At 42.1% G+C, this 18326-nt stretch overlaps 1 protein-coding gene across 13 annotated transcripts in view; it reads left to right on the forward strand.

Annotated features, from left to right (window-relative positions):
• The window catches only part of SP100 (SP100 nuclear antigen), an 86319-nt gene that overhangs the window by 25907 nt on the left and 42086 nt on the right, over positions 1 to 18326 (forward strand). For 12 of the 13 annotated variants that reach the window (XR_004623654.1, XM_034655339.1, XM_034655340.1 and 9 more), the window contains 11 exons: positions 1069 to 1231; positions 2330 to 2498; positions 5533 to 5604; positions 7550 to 7612; positions 8246 to 8395; positions 9805 to 9888; positions 13137 to 13283; positions 14044 to 14133; positions 16578 to 16631; positions 17060 to 17152; positions 18252 to 18305. Coding sequence is in view for 12 of the 13 variants with exons in the window: in XM_034655339.1 (XP_034511230.1) it covers positions 1069 to 1231; positions 2330 to 2498; positions 5533 to 5604; positions 7550 to 7612; positions 8246 to 8395; positions 9805 to 9888; positions 13137 to 13283; positions 14044 to 14133; positions 16578 to 16631; positions 17060 to 17152; positions 18252 to 18305 (1139 nt within the window). In the remaining variant the exon portion in view is untranslated. The remainder of the gene's footprint in view (positions 1 to 1068; positions 1232 to 2329; positions 2499 to 5532; positions 5605 to 7549; positions 7613 to 8245; positions 8396 to 9804; positions 9889 to 13136; positions 13284 to 14043; positions 14134 to 16577; positions 16632 to 17059; positions 17153 to 18251; positions 18306 to 18326) is intronic. The other variant, XM_034655348.1, reaches the window with a different exon arrangement.

An 18326-nucleotide genomic window follows, 5' to 3' on the forward strand; every position in this document is an offset into this window, starting at 1 on the left:
CCTGACCACTTTTGTCGTATAGATTTTGATGGAAATCTCTCTTGTGCTCATTGCCCTCCGTTTCCCTTCATCATTGTGAATCCAATTTCTTTATTATCATTTTAGCAGGGCTTTTAATAAAAGAGAAGACAAATGCTTCTTTTCAATCTGCAATCTTTGAACTGAAACATTTCTTTTGCAGGAATTTGAAACAATAATGTGACATTATTATTCCCTGAGGCATGCTAAGTACTGGGAAGTGGCAATAACTCTCTTCTGGTTTGACAAAGAACGCTTCTAAGTCTTCATAATACAAGATGTTGATTAACACATTATTATCAGAGCAATAAAATGATCAACTAAAAATTGGAATTATAGACTCAGGTTTAAAATTACTTTCACAGGAAACATCAGTGATTTCTGAAATTCAGATGCCTGGAAAGATATACTATATATAACAATAACACAGACAGATTTATATGAACACAAAGTAGGACCAGATGTCTCAGGAAAAATGTTGGGTATTCTTATAAAATTACCAATTTATACTGCTTCATGTCACTATTAACCACATCTTATCCTTCATAAACTAATTTTATAATGTAGGATGGCATGGAGGAGAGCTGGTTTTTATCTTTCTGATATTTTTTTTTCTCTTAGTTGTTAAGTATTTTCAAGGTTAGACTTTTATCCCATTGCTTTCCTTTTTTCCAAAATTGTTTTATTGGAATGTAGTTTATTCCATTCCTTTTCATTCCTCTGTTCATGCCATCTCAATTTTGTCTAAATTTAAATTTTTTCAATTACAAAAATATTTCAGATATGGGAAGGTATCTTTACAATGGCTTTGATCCAGACAGACTGGAACAGACTTTTTCAGTCCCACTTCTAAGTCTTTCTTAACCTCCATGCTTTCTTCATCATATCTTTGCTTATTACTTCAATTCCATTTATTCTGTCTCTGCTCAGGACTACTTACTTTATAGATGTTAGTGTTCCCCACCTTATTCTTCATATATAAACCTTATAGCCTCCACAAGCATCTTGGAATCTTGATGACCATCTTCACATGGTATTTTTCCTTCCTAGGGCATCCACAGAAGACCAGAACATTGACGACAGACTTATCTATGAGACTCTATTCAAACACTTCAAAAGACACAAGGTGGAGATTTCAAGTGCAATTAGAAAGCCATTTCCTTTCTTTGAGTGCCTCCGGGACCGTGAATTCATCACCAATAAAATGTATGACGTAAGTGATGTTTATTATGTCACGATCTGGGAAGCTGGCTCCAAATGAAGTTGTATTTTGATATCCTGGACTCAAACATCAAGCGCAACTAACCGATTGAGGACTTTTTCAAGTATTGTCACAAGTGTTCCTGTAAGGTAAAAGGAGAATCAGTTATCACCAGAGACAGTCCTGCTTCTCACTGAAGGAATGGTGCTCTGTGCTGCCCACTGGAGTTGGGCTGAATAGCATAGCAAAGGGGCTGACTCTGAAGCAGGAGTGCTCCACAGATGTATAATGCCTTGTAGGAATGCATAGAATATAACATAAACTGAGAATTAAAGGCAATTTTAATGAATTGATATATAACTTAAATTAGTTAATTTAATAAAATAGTAATTGACACATATCACTTCAGTGGACGTCAATTTGAGTACTTAGATCTGAGAACATTAAAACCTATGGGGAATTGATATCCTGTTAGGACAAAATTTGGGAATTGATGATTATTATTCTTTCACTAACAGTTTTCAGTTTTTAGGGTTTTTTTTTTCCTTTTTCTTTTTTATGGTATTTCTGGAGTCTTGGAATTTGGGTTTGATTTTAGCAATAGGCATTGCTGGAGATACAGAGATTCAAGTCTTCTCTTTGCTGTGTGGATATGTTTTCTCTATGGCCAAATTCACAAAAGGGGAGAACTGTCACCTGTTTTCTTGAGTTCTTCCAGGCCAAGTCAGTCTGGGGAAAGAGTAAGGGTCTTCCATTGCAATAGGCCAGCTGCTCATCACCTCTTAGTCTATTCCTAAAACATCTGGCCAGGTTCTTAAAGGGCTACACATCATTTAACTTTGAACCCACTATTATTCTCCAAAATTGCTCTTACTTACATCTAATGTAAATGAAGGTGAGGAGATCTGTTTCACGTGTGAGTACTTTTAAGGAAGAAGGATTTACTTGTTTCATTTAGTATCTATACAAATAAATAGAAATTCTAAAACTTTATATGAGAAGATACCTATGGAGGGAAATTGGAAGGCATTACCCATAAAATCACTTTCTAGGGCTTTTCTGTAACTTGGAAGTCTGTATTTATATTCTCTCCATTCAATATTTTTTAAGGATTGTCAAGATTCTTGTAGAAACCTGGTCCCTGTACAAAGAGTGGTGTATAATGTTCTCAATGAACTGGAGAAGACATTTGACCTGCCACTTTTGGAAGCATTGTTCAGCGAGGTCAACATGCAAGAATACCCTGGTTTAAAGCACATTTATAGAAGCTTCAAACATGGTAATTAGGGTTGTTATCTACCTTTTGATATCCAGGGCCAACTGTTTTTGGTTTTTGGTATATATTAAACTCCTACAATGTTCCACACACAGTGCTGGGGCAGTGGGGATATAACAGTAGAGAAAACACAAATCATGAACCTTCTCGAAGCTTATGGTATAGTGGCGATGGTACAACCACCACCTAGAGCAGAGGTCTGCTTAACCAGGCATTTAGACTCACAGGACAACCTGAGCCAAAGTGGCATCAGATTTACTTAGAAGGATAAATGACAGGAAACACAGCATCCCAACAGAGCAGCATCGGTTGCTCCTCTTCTATGGGGCTCCTTGTGGGGACCCACACAGCAGTCCACCAAGTTGACTACTAGCCACCTTGAGTGTCAGCTTGGCTGCGGATACGGGATCCACTGTGGCTTAGTGGCACTGTGCCCACGGGTATCAATAGGTCATGGAACAGTGCTGTAGTCATAACGTTCAGGGACCCTACAAGGGATAAGCCGAATTATGACAGTCACCACTTTGAAGGAAGACCAGCGTGCACTTTGTAGTCCGTAGGTAGTGCCTCCCCATCCACATGCAATTTACCAGTCATTTTTAACCCTAAGCTAGGACTGAACTAGGTTTTAACTAGGCTGATGTTGGCGCAGTAGAAGAAAAGCCGTCTTCATCATGTTTCCAGAGTAATGAGCCGGAAAGCTAACCCAAGGTCAAATTCACCCTTAGAGAAGGAGAATTGGTTTTTGTAAGTCTTTCTCCACAAGGGGTGAAACAAACATTATTCAAATAATCGCAAAACCAGTGTTCTGCCAGGTGTTATACAAAACTAAAGGTTTGATTCTCAATTTTTTCCTGGGAAGGCATGATTTTTATTTTATTTTTTAAATAATTTTATTTTAATTTATTGTAAGGCCTACAAGAGTTAAGAGAATGCTCTCTCTATATATACATATACTTTATATATTTACATACATACACGTTATACACACACACACACACACACACACACTTTATTTTTTTTTTACTTGCCTAGGAAACGTTTTATTCCAACACAGTTTGGTGTCAGTGAGTTCTCCAGATAAGGGATAGAGACACTGTGAGAAGAATGTTCCTGTGTCCCGAGGAGGATTGGCACTGTGGGATCAGGCATGGAATGTGAAAGGATCTAGTGTGTCTTCAAAGACAAATTTAATTTGTCTCAGAGAGTGAGGAGCAGACTGTGGAGCTGATTCATGAGAGAGAAATTTGAAGAAGATTTTAGGAAGTCTAGCATATAAAGTAAAGCAATTGGAATTTTATTAATAGGCAATAAAGAGATATCAACAGTTTTTGTAAACAAGGAAAAAAATAAAAAGCAGGTATAAAGCATGTGGTTTGTCAACTTGTGTCAATAGTAACCTTATCTAGTTAAGAACAAAATAATTTTTTTAAATATTTTATTTATTTATTTGACAGAGAGAGACAGCCAGCGAGAGAGGGAACACAAGCAGGGAGAGTGGGAGAGGAAGAAGCAGGCTCCCAGTGGAGGAGCCTGATGTGGGGCTCGATCCCAGAACGCCGGGATCACGCCCTGAGCCGAAGGCAGATGCTTAACGACTGCGCCACCCAGGCGCCCCAAGAACAAAATAATTTCTACAGCAAGTCAGTCCAGTTAGAAATGGAATAAAGGCAATTAAGTCAATATTATATCTGTAACCAGGATGTCCCAGGCCATGGGAACAGAGGGAATGGCGGTTACCTGTACTGCCCGCATCTCAGGGGCTCTGAGTCTCTCCATGGACTGCAGGGACCCCCTGCCCTTCCAGGTTCAGTGTCCACATCACCTGTGTTAGGTTCTGGGGCTCTGAGCTGGGGTGTCCCGCACCTACACTGGCTGCCACCCACCTGCCCCTGGGGAGATGGCAGCTGTCGCCTCCCAGACTCGTTGTCCATGGGAGCTGTGGGTCAGTGACCCAAAGCCCAGAATCTGGGGGCTGTGGCCTGGGGTGCAGCAGCCTTTCCTGCCGCTCAGTCCCTACCTCCATCCCATGCTCAGAGCCCCCTGAACCCCCATGGACCACCTGCACACACAGGCCCCCTTCACCTTTCTCTTTGTTCTCCTCATATCTTCCACCTGGTTTTGCCAGGGTCTGAGGCCAGGTCCTGGGATGACAAGGCACCCATGGCTCCCACCGTCCCGTGCAACTCACCCCTGCAGGCCCTGCCCCAGGAGGAGCTCCCACCATGGGCCCTGAAGCAGCAGGTTCCCTGCCTCGTGGTGTCTCCTCCTCCCTGGACTCCCCACAGACACCCCCCACCTCCCCCGCCCCTCCAGTCTTCGTGCTTTATTTCCTTCCTCCCACGTGTGCTGGGTCACCTCCAGGCAGGGGCGCTGGGCTGGTGTCCCCGCCTCCCCTGGTTGGTGGCCTCCCCAGCCCTGGGACAGGCCTGTGGGGTGGTCCTCCAGCTCTGCTATCTGTGCTCCCTGCTCAGAGCTGCAGAGTGTCCTTCCTTTGTTCCTGGGATCTGGGTCCCTGGGAGGTCTGTCTTTTTCCTCCAGGTGTCCTCTGCTTTGTGCCTTTGGGAAACACTCGCCCTCCCTGCTCCAACCCTCCTCTTGTCTAGCAGCATCTTTAGAGCAGGTGGGCTTTCTCCTTCATACCCAGGGATCTCTCTGAGAGCCTAGCTCTGCTCTGGAGGAAATCCCTATTTCTTCCTTTCAGTTTGAACCGATCAGAAACACATTTCACTTCTATTATTTACTTTGATAATATGCTTTTCCTGGCCATCCACAGATTCTTTTACAAGGGTAATGGGATCATGATGTTTCCTTTACCCTTACATTGCAGTGGCTGCTTTCTGTTTGGGAAACATAGACTCTCTTGCTCGGAGTTTTCTTTTCTATCCCAGAGATGATGGGGGAGCTTTACACAGGATCAGAGGCACTGAGCTCGAGTGACGTGAGGGATGGGACTTGTTAACTGTGTAAATTTGAGATGTTGTTCCCGGTCTCTGATGGGATCCCTAATTGCCCCTTTCTGTCTCCCTCTCTTCAGCAATCGATTACCAAGGCAGTGATGAGGAAGACGTACCCGGTGGTCCTAGTATCCAAGCCAACCACGAGCAAGGTGATTACAAGCCGATGGACACCGCTTCTCATCTGCAAAGAAGAAAAGGAGAAAGGGAACTCAGGCCTGAGTCCTGAGTGGATTTGGGGAATCAGGGAAGAAATGTTAAGAACCAAGGAAAAGGCAGGGAGGGGTGTTTGCATGAATGTCTAAGCAGAGGCCAAATCCTGAAGGGGTAGCTATGACAAGAGACTATTGGCCCAATAACCGAGACAAAGGGACAGAAACCCCGTGTGTCTAGTAAAGCAGATTTAAACAGATTAACTGCCAGGAAGTAATTGCGATTTAGAAAAGTCCCTGGAGGAGAAGATCTGTGTGAAGCTGTGAAGGGCTAAGAACCTGGGCCCATGGTCAACATCAAATGATGGCAGAAGGGACGGATTTCAATGTGGGGGATGTTGTTCAAGAGCCCAGATATTCAAGGAGAAACCAGTCACACAGAGAGAGAAAAGAGGAAGTGGTAGAAAGATGGAGGGGAGGATGTGGGTACTTTGAGAGAGAGAAGGAGGGAAATGAAGGAGAAAAAAGGGTTAAAAGACACAATAGAAATAGCCATGTTATTAACGTCTCACCGGTTGAACATGGGTGCGGGCAGTTTTTGGTTTAGTGCTCAGGCTGCCTTTGGAGGTTAGCATTGCTCACGTGCCCCTTTTGCAGATAAGGAAACTGAAATCTAGAGACTATGTGTGTAGTTGGGTCAGATGAGCAAGGGTGAACCCAGGCATTCTGAACCCAGAGCCTGTGTGTGTGTGTGTGTGTGTGTTAGTGGAAGTAAAAATTCACATAACATAAAATTAACCATTGTAAAGTGTACAGTTAATGATGTCTGGTGCATTCACAATGTTGTGCAACTACTACGTCTATCTAGTTCCAGAACATTCCGATCACCTCAGAAGGAAGCTCCATATCACTCCCTGTGCCCTCTTGCCCAGCCTCTGGCAACCACTAGTCTAAGTTTCTGTCTTTTTGGATTTACCAATTCCAGACATTTCATGTAAATGGGATCATGTAAACATTCCCTTCATGTCTGGCTTCTTCCCCAGAGTGTAATATTTTCAAGATTCATCTATGTTGTAGCATGAATCAGTCCTTCATTTCTTTTATTAGTGGAGAGCATTCTCTTGTATGGATATATTGCATGTCACTTATTCATTCATCAGTTGGTGGTGGGTTCTTTCTACCTTTTGGCTGTGACAGAGCCTGCGTTCTTAACCTTGTACTGCCACTCCAGTAATCCAATGGAAAAGACAGAAGCATGGGACAAAAATTGGGAAATATATGCAGAGAAAGATACATAAAAAAGAACACCAAGAATGGGAGGAGGAAGAGGAGAATCGGACATGGAATCCTCAAGGAAAGGCCAATGAGACAGACTGAACAGATGTGTAGAGGGTGGGTGTAGAGGAAGAGGAGGTGGGGACAAGTCAGCAGGACTTTGTAGAATATTCCTGCAGCTCTGGGGCAGCTCTGGGGACAAAGTCCGCTGGTCAGGATAAGTCCACTGGTCAGGGGCAGCTCTGGGGACCAAAGTCCGCTGGTCAGGATAAGTCCACTGGTCAGGGGCAGCTCTGGGGACAAAGTCCGCTGGTCAGGATAAGTCCACTGGTCAGGGACAGCTCTGGGAACAACGGCAGCTTCACCGTGGTCAGGGGAGTCAGGATAAGCCATCGCCAGTTACTCAAGTGCTTCATGTGGGGACAGTGAGACATTCAGTGAGAGGGCCTGGCCGAGGCCCCCTTACCCAGGGATGCAGCTGACCCCAAGCCTCCATTCTGCCAGTTGGGGTCTGACTGCAAGGGTTGCGTGGCATCCACCAAGTCCACATGGTCTCTGTATGGATACCTGGAGGGGATCTTCAACTCCTTCTTTATAAAAAAGGGATTAGGAAGAACAGCACAGACCATACTTCAATTTCTGAAATGAACTTTAAACTTCTTTCCTCTAGAAACTGATGAAAACTCACATCGAAGCCTGACCTGGTCATGCCCACAATCCTCATCTTACCACGGTCTGTTGCTGTTGACTGTATTCTGATCTTTTTTGGTCTTGTCCCATTCTGGAATGTGCTGGGAGGTGGGGGGCTGCTGCTTTGTATCACTGATTGCCAAGAATTTCTGTCTTCCGCAATTTCTGTAAGGAAGTCCTCGGGTGTTTGCCCTGGGATTCATTCCTTACCTTTCCCTGTTCTTCTCTGCCCTCTATCTCTGGCCACTGGCCCCTGTGGACTTCCTTGCTAGCTCCCTTTGTTGCTGGTTTCCTGCTGGGTTCCTGACATGGTACACTAACAAGAGATCAGAAAGTGGGAGAAAGGGAGAAGCTGGGTATTTCCCCATCACTGATTTGTCCACAATTCTGACAGTGGCTGCTTCTCACCCATGATACCACTTCCCACCAAGCAGGCCAGCCATGGGCCAGCTTCTGTCCAACCAGCGACCCTGTATCTCTGGGCCCATCTTCGGTCCCTCCCACAGCTTCCTGTTAAGTATTCTTTGGGTTACTGCATTCTTCTATTTGGACTTCTCAGCTCTTCCTGGATGAAATTCCCTGTGTTGTAAAAGCTTATAGTGATTTGTATTTTCCTGTTAGACCCTGATTGATGCAGAAGGCAAATAAAATATCTATGAATTAAAACATGGTTTAGGTACAACCCCACCTGCAAATGGACTCTTGGAGAAACTCTGTGAACCAGAACAGATAAATGCAAAGAGAACAGATGCAACCAGTGACAAAAATGATGCACTAGAAATCCAACAAGTGAATGAGGAGTGTGCCCAAGAATCTGAGCCAGCAGGTAAGACTGATTGCCTGGGTTTGCAGGAGCGTAGAGAGGCTAAGGAGTCCTTGTTGGTGGCAGAGAATGGAGTCATGCCCACCTCAAGGAAACACCTATTAACAAAGAAGGGGAAACTCCTACAGACACAGAAGAGGCAGGAATGGAGCTTGATATATTAATGGGAGAGAACTAGAGGAAGAAAGATTAGGAAGTGCTAGCTTCCACGAGCCTACTTATTTTTTATTGGATTAAAAGCTGGAATTGGGTGAGATCAGAATTGCCAATTTCTGCAATTTTCCTGCTGATAAAAATGCTAGATAACCTAATTTGTACTGTTTATCTGAAAGAGCAATATTTGCCTACATGTAATGGAAAATATACAAAATATGTTTCTGGTTCTTTTTCATTTTCTCAATGTTGGAATACCTCTTATTGATAGAAAAGTTGCAATGCCAAGGGCTCAAAATGGATTCTGACTTTAAGATCTTCAAAAGCTACTAAGAAAATTAGATAAGTACACAGATAAATAAAATACAAAACAAAATAAGATACATGGCCTATGAGAGACATGGATACATTCTATAGAAATTTAAAGGAAAAAAAAGATGGTTTCTGGCTAAGGAGCAAAGCAGACAAAATCAGGACATGCTTATAGTAGTATTAATTTGCATACGGCCTCAGCAGATGGGAAGAAACTGGATATTAGAAGAAAAAAGAAAAAGAAAACTTCACAGTATATTCAAGTGTAAGGACCCAGGGCAGGCCGCCCTAAAATGTACCACTTAGGCATAAAGATTATTTCAAGTTAAAATAAAAACCCAGCAGATGCAGGAAAGGCACTCTGCCTCCCCGATAACTGCCTCAATTTATACTGGAAAGGAGAGCCTCTACCAGGAAGAGAAGTATTAACAGAGACTCCCTTTTACCTCAGAAGGAACTTATCTGTATAATAGAACCATCCTGTTTTTCCAAACATCTCCTTTGACCTTCTTGCTAATGACTTTTCTCCCCTCTGTATCCTGAGGCCCCTATTCCTCTCCTAACCCCATATAAGCTTCATGTTGCCTCATGGTGTTTGAAATTCCATGTCTGTGTGGATTCCCTGAATGTATGCCTATTAAATTTGGTTTTCTTTTGTTAAAAAAGAAAAGCTAAGAAGGACAAACAAAGAGACAAAGGGTGAAAAGTTGCAGTGCTTCATTAGAGGAGAGAGACAAAGAAAAGTCGAAGTCAGGGAGAGCTCGATCATAGAATCACGGAAACCCCAACACTTCCATGGGGTGAAGGTGAAGGTGGCAATATATGCAGACAAGCTCTAAATAGAAACATGAGAAGAAAAGAGAAGTCAGATGAGGTGTGACAAAATGGAAATAGGCATAACAGGAAGGGCTCTGCCGGATCTCAGCTGTGGTCTTTTTTATCATCAGAGTCCTGTGAACAACCACCCAGCCAAGTGGATAATGGAGACACGAGAGAAGACACACCCAGCCCATTGCCCCGTGATGGAGAAAGTAATTACCACTTACCTTACCAATTTTCTAATTCTATCTCTGTTTTTCTATGAGAGCAAACGCTTTCCTTTGTTCTCTGATAGTAACCGCCTCCCTGACCCTAACAACACCCGGACCCGCAGACTTGTGCGCAGCCTCTGGCTGCTTCTACGTTATGTGAGGTGCAAGGGGGAACGAGAGCTGAGCTCTTCAATGAAGTGCATGTCTCTGAGGAGAGAATACAAGGAGAGAAAATATTTAAATAGTGAACCAAAGAACACCAAATGACAAAGTACACGAACAACATAGGTTTTAGAGAAATTGACATGGAATCCAAACAGTATCATTTTGTGGAGTTGGTGAAAAGAAGTAAGTTGCAACTTGCTTTTCAGAAGTTGTAACAGAAACACAGAAACCGTGCATGATGCTGCTGGTCAGACTTGTGAGTCCGGAAGTCCTGGGGAAGGACTTTTAGAAAAGAAGTGACAACTGAAAGGACTTGAGATGGGGGACAGTGGCACAGGAGGAGAACTTTGGTGATGACTGAAATGCTTGAGATGAGAAAAATGAATAGAAAGACAAAAATCAATATAGAAGAGGCATACAGAAAGTCACATTAATATTTAAGAACAGAGATCAAGAAGGAGAAAGTAGGAAACTTAGAGAATGGATAAATGAAAAATCAGGTAGGGGACAGCAGAGCCAGTTCTAGGGTGAAGCAGGTAGGTCCTGGGACATACGGATAGAAAATCTTACTCTTGGTGTCTTCTTGTCCCCTTGGCACCTCTTCTGCCTAACTCTAGACCCTGCTGGGTCCTGGGAGATAGTGATAAAGAATGTTGAGAAAAAGAGTATGAATAGAGACATATACAGAAGGAAATCAATACCAGTAAATAGAAAAAATGGGGGGAGGCTTACAGAGAATGAGTAGAAGATGAGTTAAGGGACCATGAATGAAAAACTGGTAGAGAGTGGACCAAATAAAGATAGAGAAGACAAATGAAGACATTGTTCAATTTAAAGAGACAGTCGCCCGAAAGAAGGCACAGAGGGTTCTCCCTAATACCATTGAGAAGACATCATTAAGGTGTCTGCGACCACCAAAATGACCCTTTCACTCCCTCAGATAAAAATAGGCCTCTACCTAGGCATCTCATATCTCCATGGCTTCAATCACCATCTGAATCTATGGATTCCTACACACACCTCTGGTCCAGACCTGTCTTCTAGATTCATTCCTTCAAGTGCCTGAAGACTTGTAATCAAAGATCTGAAAGCCATCTCTATTTGGAAGCTATATTAGTTATCTATTGCTATGTAACAAACAGTCCCCAAATTCAGTAGATTAAAACAATCATGACTTTATTTGCCACATCTGTCAATTCCAACGTGAAAATATGTCCAACCTGCTCATTTCTCTACATTTCCAGAATGCTTACTCTAATCCAGATTCCAATCACTTCTAACTTCAAAATAGAGGAACTCTCCTGCTGGCCTCCTCCCTCCAGTCTTGCTCCCCTCAGATCCATTCTCCACACTTTGGCCCAATGGGCATTGCAGAAATGCCAACCGGGTCATATGGCTTTCCTATTTAAACCCTTAGCATGAGGTCAACACAGCTTGGTGTAGAGTATTGAAGGATACCTCCCATAAAGTTGCATAATCTCCCCCTCATATGCTCTTCCACCGCATCCCCACCTATACCAAATTCTGTTTGTTTACTTGAATTGACAAGCTCTCTCAATTATATCTCTGCCTTTACACAAGCTTTTGGAAAACAGTTGGGTATACAGTCCCAAGTTGAAAATACACATAGCTTGTGACTCAGCAAATACATTCCTCAGCCGAAACCAACATAAATGCACACTGTGTTCAAAAAAAGAAGATAAACACATAGAAAAGCAGCATTATTCATAATAGCCAAAATCTTGAAACAGCACAAATGGATTTTTTATGGTTTTATTTTTCATGGCTTATTTCTATGATGGAATACTATATAGCAGTGAAAAAGCAAAATGAATACACATGATTGTCACAAACATAATATTGAGAAAGGAAGCCAAATTTCCCCCCTGCCCCCCGCCAAATGATGGAGAGACAGAGAAAGAGCAAACAAGAGACAGGAGACATGATTCCATTTATATAAACGTGTGTATTTTGGAACTGGCAAAATTAATAATTAGTGGTATTACAAATCAGGATGAGCAGGTTATTAACTTGAACTACATGGTGGAGACAGTTAGAGGGAGGCATCACGAAGAGGCTTCCAGGGTACAAGTAATCTTCTATTTCTTTTTTTTTTTTTTTAAGATTTTATTTATTTATTTGACAGAGATAGAGACAGCCAACAAGAGAGGGAACACAAGCAGGGGGAGTGGGAGGAAGAAGCAGGCTCATAGCGGAGGAGCCTGATGTGGGGCTCGAACCCGTAACGCCGGGATCACGCCCTGAGCCGAAGGCAGACGCTTAACCGCTATGCCACCCAGGCGCCCCGTAATCTTCTATTTCTTAACCACAGTGACAGTTACCCAGATATGCTCACTATGTGGTGATTCAAAATTTATGATTTACCCCTTTTTTTTTCTTTTTTTTAATAATGTTTTTTATTAGATTATGTTAGTCACCGTACAGTACATCCTTAGTTTTTGATGTAAAGTTCCATGATTCATTACTTGCGTATAACACCCAGTGCACCATGCAATACGTGCCCTCCTTAATACCCATCACCAGCCTGTCCGGTTCCCCCACCCCCCACCCCTCTGAAACCCTCAGTTTGTTTCCCCTTTCTATCTATGAACATTACACTGAAAATGTAATTTTTATTTTTAAAAGAGCAACAAGTGGGGCTCCAGTGTGGCTCAGTCAGTTAAGCATCCAACTCTTGGTTTTGGGTCAGGTCATGATCTCAGGGATGTGAGATAGAGCCCCGCATCAGGCTCCAAGCTTAGTGCAGAGTTTGCCTGAGATTCTCTCTTCTTCTGCCCCCGCTAAAATAAATAATTAAATCTTTAAAAACAAAAGAGCAAAAAATAATTCATCAAAGGATGAGAAGAGAAAATAAAAACAAACAGAAAAACCCCCAAACCTGGAGTCCAGAGAGGCACTGAGGAAGGGACACAGTTAAGCAACAGGAAAGAAGAGAGGTGGGGACAAAGCTTCACCCTTGCAGTGGATTTACAGGGAGAAGGACTTATCAATAGCAGTGAACAGTGTTTACTCCCTTTGGGGGAGACAAATGAAAATTCTTCATTCATTACGATTTGATCCAGGAGCAGAGCTACCCAACCACGGAATCCAACTCAATCCCTGTTCTGTATCTCTGGTGAATATAAAGAAGGAAAAGCCTTTTTTTAACTTGAGAGTTGAACGCCAAGCCCAAGCAAGGGCTAACTGTGACCAAGCATCTGACATAATAGGTAAGGCTGACTGAAAGAGTGTGTAATGCGCGTCCCAGGCAAGGGGCTGGGACATGTCATCAGTGTCCATCGAGGCAGTCCATTTTGCCTTGGATGGAGGCAAGGGGGGAGGAACCAGAATCATGTGCAGTGAGCTCAGCCGGAGAAAGTCCCAGTAATCAAAAAAATACCAAAAGACAGAAATGGTAGATTTAAGTATGAATGTATGGGAGACTATTTCTAAAGCAAAAGAAGAAATTATGGGGGTAGGAGTTGAAGAAAAGGGAAAAAACATCAGAGATCCAAGACATTCATGAGAGGGGATGAAGAAGGAAACACATGAAGACAAAGAAAGGTATGGAGAGATACCACTGCCAGAAAGAGAGGCATAAGTAGGGGGAATGGGCAGAGCCAAGAGGAAAGTGAAGTAAATTGAGTATAGAAGATAGACGTAGCCTGAGGGTGGGAGTAGGAGATCTCATGGGGGGACGGTAGGAGGTCACATAAGAGTAGGGGTAGTATGAAGGCAGGAGTAAGAGGTCACATGGGAGTGGGGAAGAAGAGTGTTGGGAGCGTGGGCAAAGCTGCCCTCCACGCATAAACTCCATCACCTTTAGTTTAGGACTGGAGTAACCTGCAGGTCACGCACATTCCAAGCACAGACCAGGGTGCCTTGAGTTAACTTAGCTTCTAGGTCTTCCTAGTGGTCCTATCGCAGGGTTGCCTGCTGTGTGGCCTCATTGGCCCCCCTGAAGCTAAAAGGCTTTGCTGCTCTGTGCAGTGATCAACAGTGACTCCGAGGAATCCCGTGATGAAGACGAGCCCCCAGAGCCCCCAGAAGCCTCCACGTCAGCGCTGGAAAGCAGACCTGGTAAGGAAGTGGGAAAACAGGCTTTGGCTATGGGAATCTGAATGAAGAACTACTGTTTGATGCATCGTATTTGGCGCCTAGTCTCTATGATAGATTCAGTTTATCCTGGAATCCCGTTCTCTGCATTTATTTTACTTGACCTTTTTGGGAAATGCAGGGAGATAAAAAATCATTATATATATACTTTTTGAAGATGGAGGTCTATTAATTGATAGGTCTTACTTATCAGTACTTGCACCCATATACTGATTATATAGAAGGAAGAGGCTACCAAAATGATTAATTTATTTTTGAAACTAGCCAGTTTCTATGCTTATGTGGTGTTGGATTTATACAGTGACTTCTATAGGGAACAGAAAGCTAAATATTGCTTTATTAGAAGGTCATATTGTCATCTGATCACAAACTGAATTGTGTCAAAAGACAACTAATCCAGCTATCCAGTGTTAGCAGAAATAAGGTTCAGATAGAGTACTCTGAAACCTGAAGTATTGTTTTGAGAGTTCTTCAGCAAGTCATGGCATATATAATGATTTTTCCAAGGACTTTTGCAAACAATACCTCACTTTTTGATTTATAACACTCTTCAGTACCCCAGACATTGTTATCCTTGTTTTCTAGAGAAAACACAATCACATCAATGTTTCAACGTCTTCTACAAAGTCTCATGGATAATTAAAGGGACAGACAAGACCAGCATCCTGGATTCTGCATTTTTGCTTTGTAAAATTCAAGCTAAAAATGATTATCAAAATGTTATATTTCCTTAATTTCATGGGTAGCATGAGTGGTCCTAAGATTTGCAGCTCTTTTATGTACAACTTGGTGGTTTGTTTTCCCTTTCTACTTTCTAGACCCAAAGGATATTAGAAACATGCCTATTTGGGGGAAAAAACTTGGAAAAGACCTAAAACCAAATAAAAATGTTCCCTGGTCCTGATGTTACCAGTGAACAATATTTTTAATGATACGTCATTCTCATGGCTCACGAGATCCATCAAAGTAAAATCTAGATTTGCTTCAAGTTTTTAAAAAGTGCACATTTTAACTTTTGTCTTAGTGTAGCAAACTGATCCAAAAGGCAGTTCCAAAATATGGCTAGGATCCAGACACAAGATTATTTGTCAGCCTTGCAAATGTTCAACAAGTCACTGGGTGGGAGGAGGAATAGAAGAGTCTTGCCGTTGTCAGCACAAGATGTCGAAGGTCTCCCGAGGTCAGAAACAGCAGAGATGAAGAAAGTGTGAAGTGACGATGAAGGGGTAAAAAGTAGAAGAGAGAGAGTATGGGAAGGAAAGGTTCAAACAGAGCAAAGTTGCCCCTTGCCTGTGGGGACAGGGAATGGAGTGTGACTACAATTCAAGGCAGGTGGCTTAGAAGGACAGACCAGGGTGGCACTGTGGCAGACCACAATTTGCATGGTTTTCTAGATTTTTCCAGCTGTTCTTATGATATTTCCTGCTAATATCTTAGTTTCTTGGTCACACGCTGAGACCTATTCGTTTGTGCAGTGACCAATAACCTTGACTCATTAGAATCAAGTGAGAAAGGAGAGTCCCAAGAAGCCACCTGCTCGTGACTTCAGGTTACACTAGGTAAGAACATTAGGATTGCAACCCTGGATGACAAATATTCGGAGTCTAAATCCAGAGCTCTGTTTTCCTGATGAATCTTGTTTTGAGCATGCTCTTTGAGCCTTGATCCTATGACTTCTAGGGACTATTCTCTGCATTTAATTTCTCTGGCCCTATTGGGAATGGAAGGAGGCAGGAAGGCATCATAAATTGTTATTTAACTGCACAGGCCCATTTGATTGATATATAGAAAATGTAGCAAAAATATGCTGGTAAAATGACAAACTTTTTTTTCTACACACTATCATGTATTAATGCTGAAGAGTTAAAATAATGTACTTATTCTCTACCAATATGCTTTATATTCTATCCAACAGAGTAAGCGTGGTATACCTCTCTTTGCTGACACTACTGTCATTAGTCCCAAACTTAGAAAGCCTTCAAAGAATAATTTGTGCTATTTAATTATTGATGGGAAAATGACCTCTGATCAGCTCTTCTCAATGGTTTAAGATTACTTAAACCATTGGCTTACATTGTGATTTTTTAAAAGGCTTTGTAAATAAAGCTTCATTTTGTTTTCATTAAAAACCTTAACAGGGAGATAGGATAACTAGGTTATCCCAGCTTTATAGATGAGGCAACTGTGGCTAGTAAGGTTGAAGAATCACTTACAAATTTACACAGAGAGTGAAAGGAGAGCCATGCAGGAACCCAGCATTATGCCCCAGGCCACCAGAACTGGATTCAGTTGAAGGAAAGAGAGGAAACAGATCGTTAAGTATATTACGATCGCAAGCCCACTGAGTGGTCACAGAATTTGTAAGATTATTGCATACAAGTAATTGTTTCTTCCCTTTTACTTTTTAGACGCCATGAGTTGCGGAAAATCGACTAAATCCAAAAAAAGAGTTTGGGAAGTAGGTAAGGGCAAATAAAAACTCTTCGTGGTTACAAATAAACAGTGTTTTCTACAAAAGATTCATTCTAATTCTTTGCTATATCCTTCAAAGTAGAAGATAAATTTGTTTTAATCTAAGATGGTTTGTATTTTAACTTTTGTACTAATTAGCTAGGCTAATGGTCGTAACAAGCAAACCCAAAGAAGTCAAGGGCTCAAACACAATAGAATTAAATTTTTTTCTCAAGTAAACATTCCAAGGAGTTTTAGATGGGGGAGGTGTGGGACCTTGTTTCAAGTGGGGTTCAGGGAAGTAGCCAAGTGGGAAATCTGCCTTCTTCAATACCAGACTCCCCAGATGTCCTGGGAATATTCTTGCAGTGGGCTTTTTTACCTCTTGGCTCCTTTGTCATACACTGAGACTTTCAAGGGACACTTGCTTCTTCCGCAGTGAAAAGATTTGATGACTCTTCAGAGTCCAGTGAGGAAGAGGAGCCCCTGACAGCCTCGAGCTCAGCGCTGAGAAGTGATTCTGATGAGGAGGGTAAGGACTACCATCACTGGGCTCCCAGGCACGAGGAAGCTGAGTTTAGAGTTCTTGTTTCCTAGGCATTTAACTCCGAGCCCACTCCAGAGAGAAATTGTTATAAATTCGGGTTTAACAAGATGGCTCTAGTTGAATGGCAGTGCCCTTTTTACTACATGCTCTCAGGTTTATTGACCCCAAAGTATTGAATTATATAGTGATTTCCGCCTCTGCCCACTCCTGTTTTCTAGAGAGCAGAGAAAATGGGTATCTGCTATTGTTTGATTTTGTTGCAAAGTTGTTCAAAAACCAGAAGATTCTGATCACAGACCCTGTTTATTGATGGAAAGAAAAGCTTCTGGTTATTACCATAAAATTCAATATATAGCTTTTGACAGATGACCCCAATATGACATTGGCCTATATAATGATATTTGAAAATAACTTCACTAATAAGATAAACTTTTAGGTCTATAACAACTTTAACGGTCACGTGGGTAACTGTGGCTCTCTCCACTCCACAAGTGGGGAAACTAGCACATCAACATTTAAGGATCTTTTACACATCTTATATGGAAAGTTACTAGAAGAGGCAAAATAGCCTGGACTCCCAGCAAACATCCATAGTCTTTTATTCAAAACCGTGGAAGCCATACCTAAAATAATAATCTGTTAGAGAGACAATGTGGTTTATATCCTACATATTACCACCCCCAAAAAAAAAAAATCCAACAGGGTCTGGAACAGAATCCCATTCTCAAATATGCTATATTACAGTTCCTGCAACAAAGAGTGTGGATTCACACCAAGTGTGAGAAATAAAGATTTTACAGGGACTCATGACAGCTCAAGTCCAGACTCACTTCCAAGGTAGTTAGCTGAAAACCAATGGGAAAAATATGGATTTTCAAAACTTCTTTGATTTTGCAGGTGGGGCCAAAGGATTGTGGTTCTCTGCTCCATTTAGTAGTGATCTTTTTCCTTTAGATGAGAAGAGACAGAAATAATCATCATAGTGTCTGTCTAGTCCAAATCCTGTCTACAATGTGAGTAGTCATAAGATTTACAACTCTTATGTAATTGTAGATTACTGGTTGTGTCTTCCTTTACTTCTTAGATCCTGCGGATGTTGGAAACAAATTTACTTGGGGAACAAACAAGAGGAAAAGATGTAAGAGCAATCAAAACTCTT

The sequence above is a fragment of the Ailuropoda melanoleuca genome, chromosome 2 (assembly GCF_002007445.2).
Source record: "Ailuropoda melanoleuca isolate Jingjing chromosome 2, ASM200744v2, whole genome shotgun sequence".
Lineage (NCBI taxonomy): Eukaryota > Metazoa > Chordata > Mammalia > Carnivora > Ursidae > Ailuropoda > Ailuropoda melanoleuca.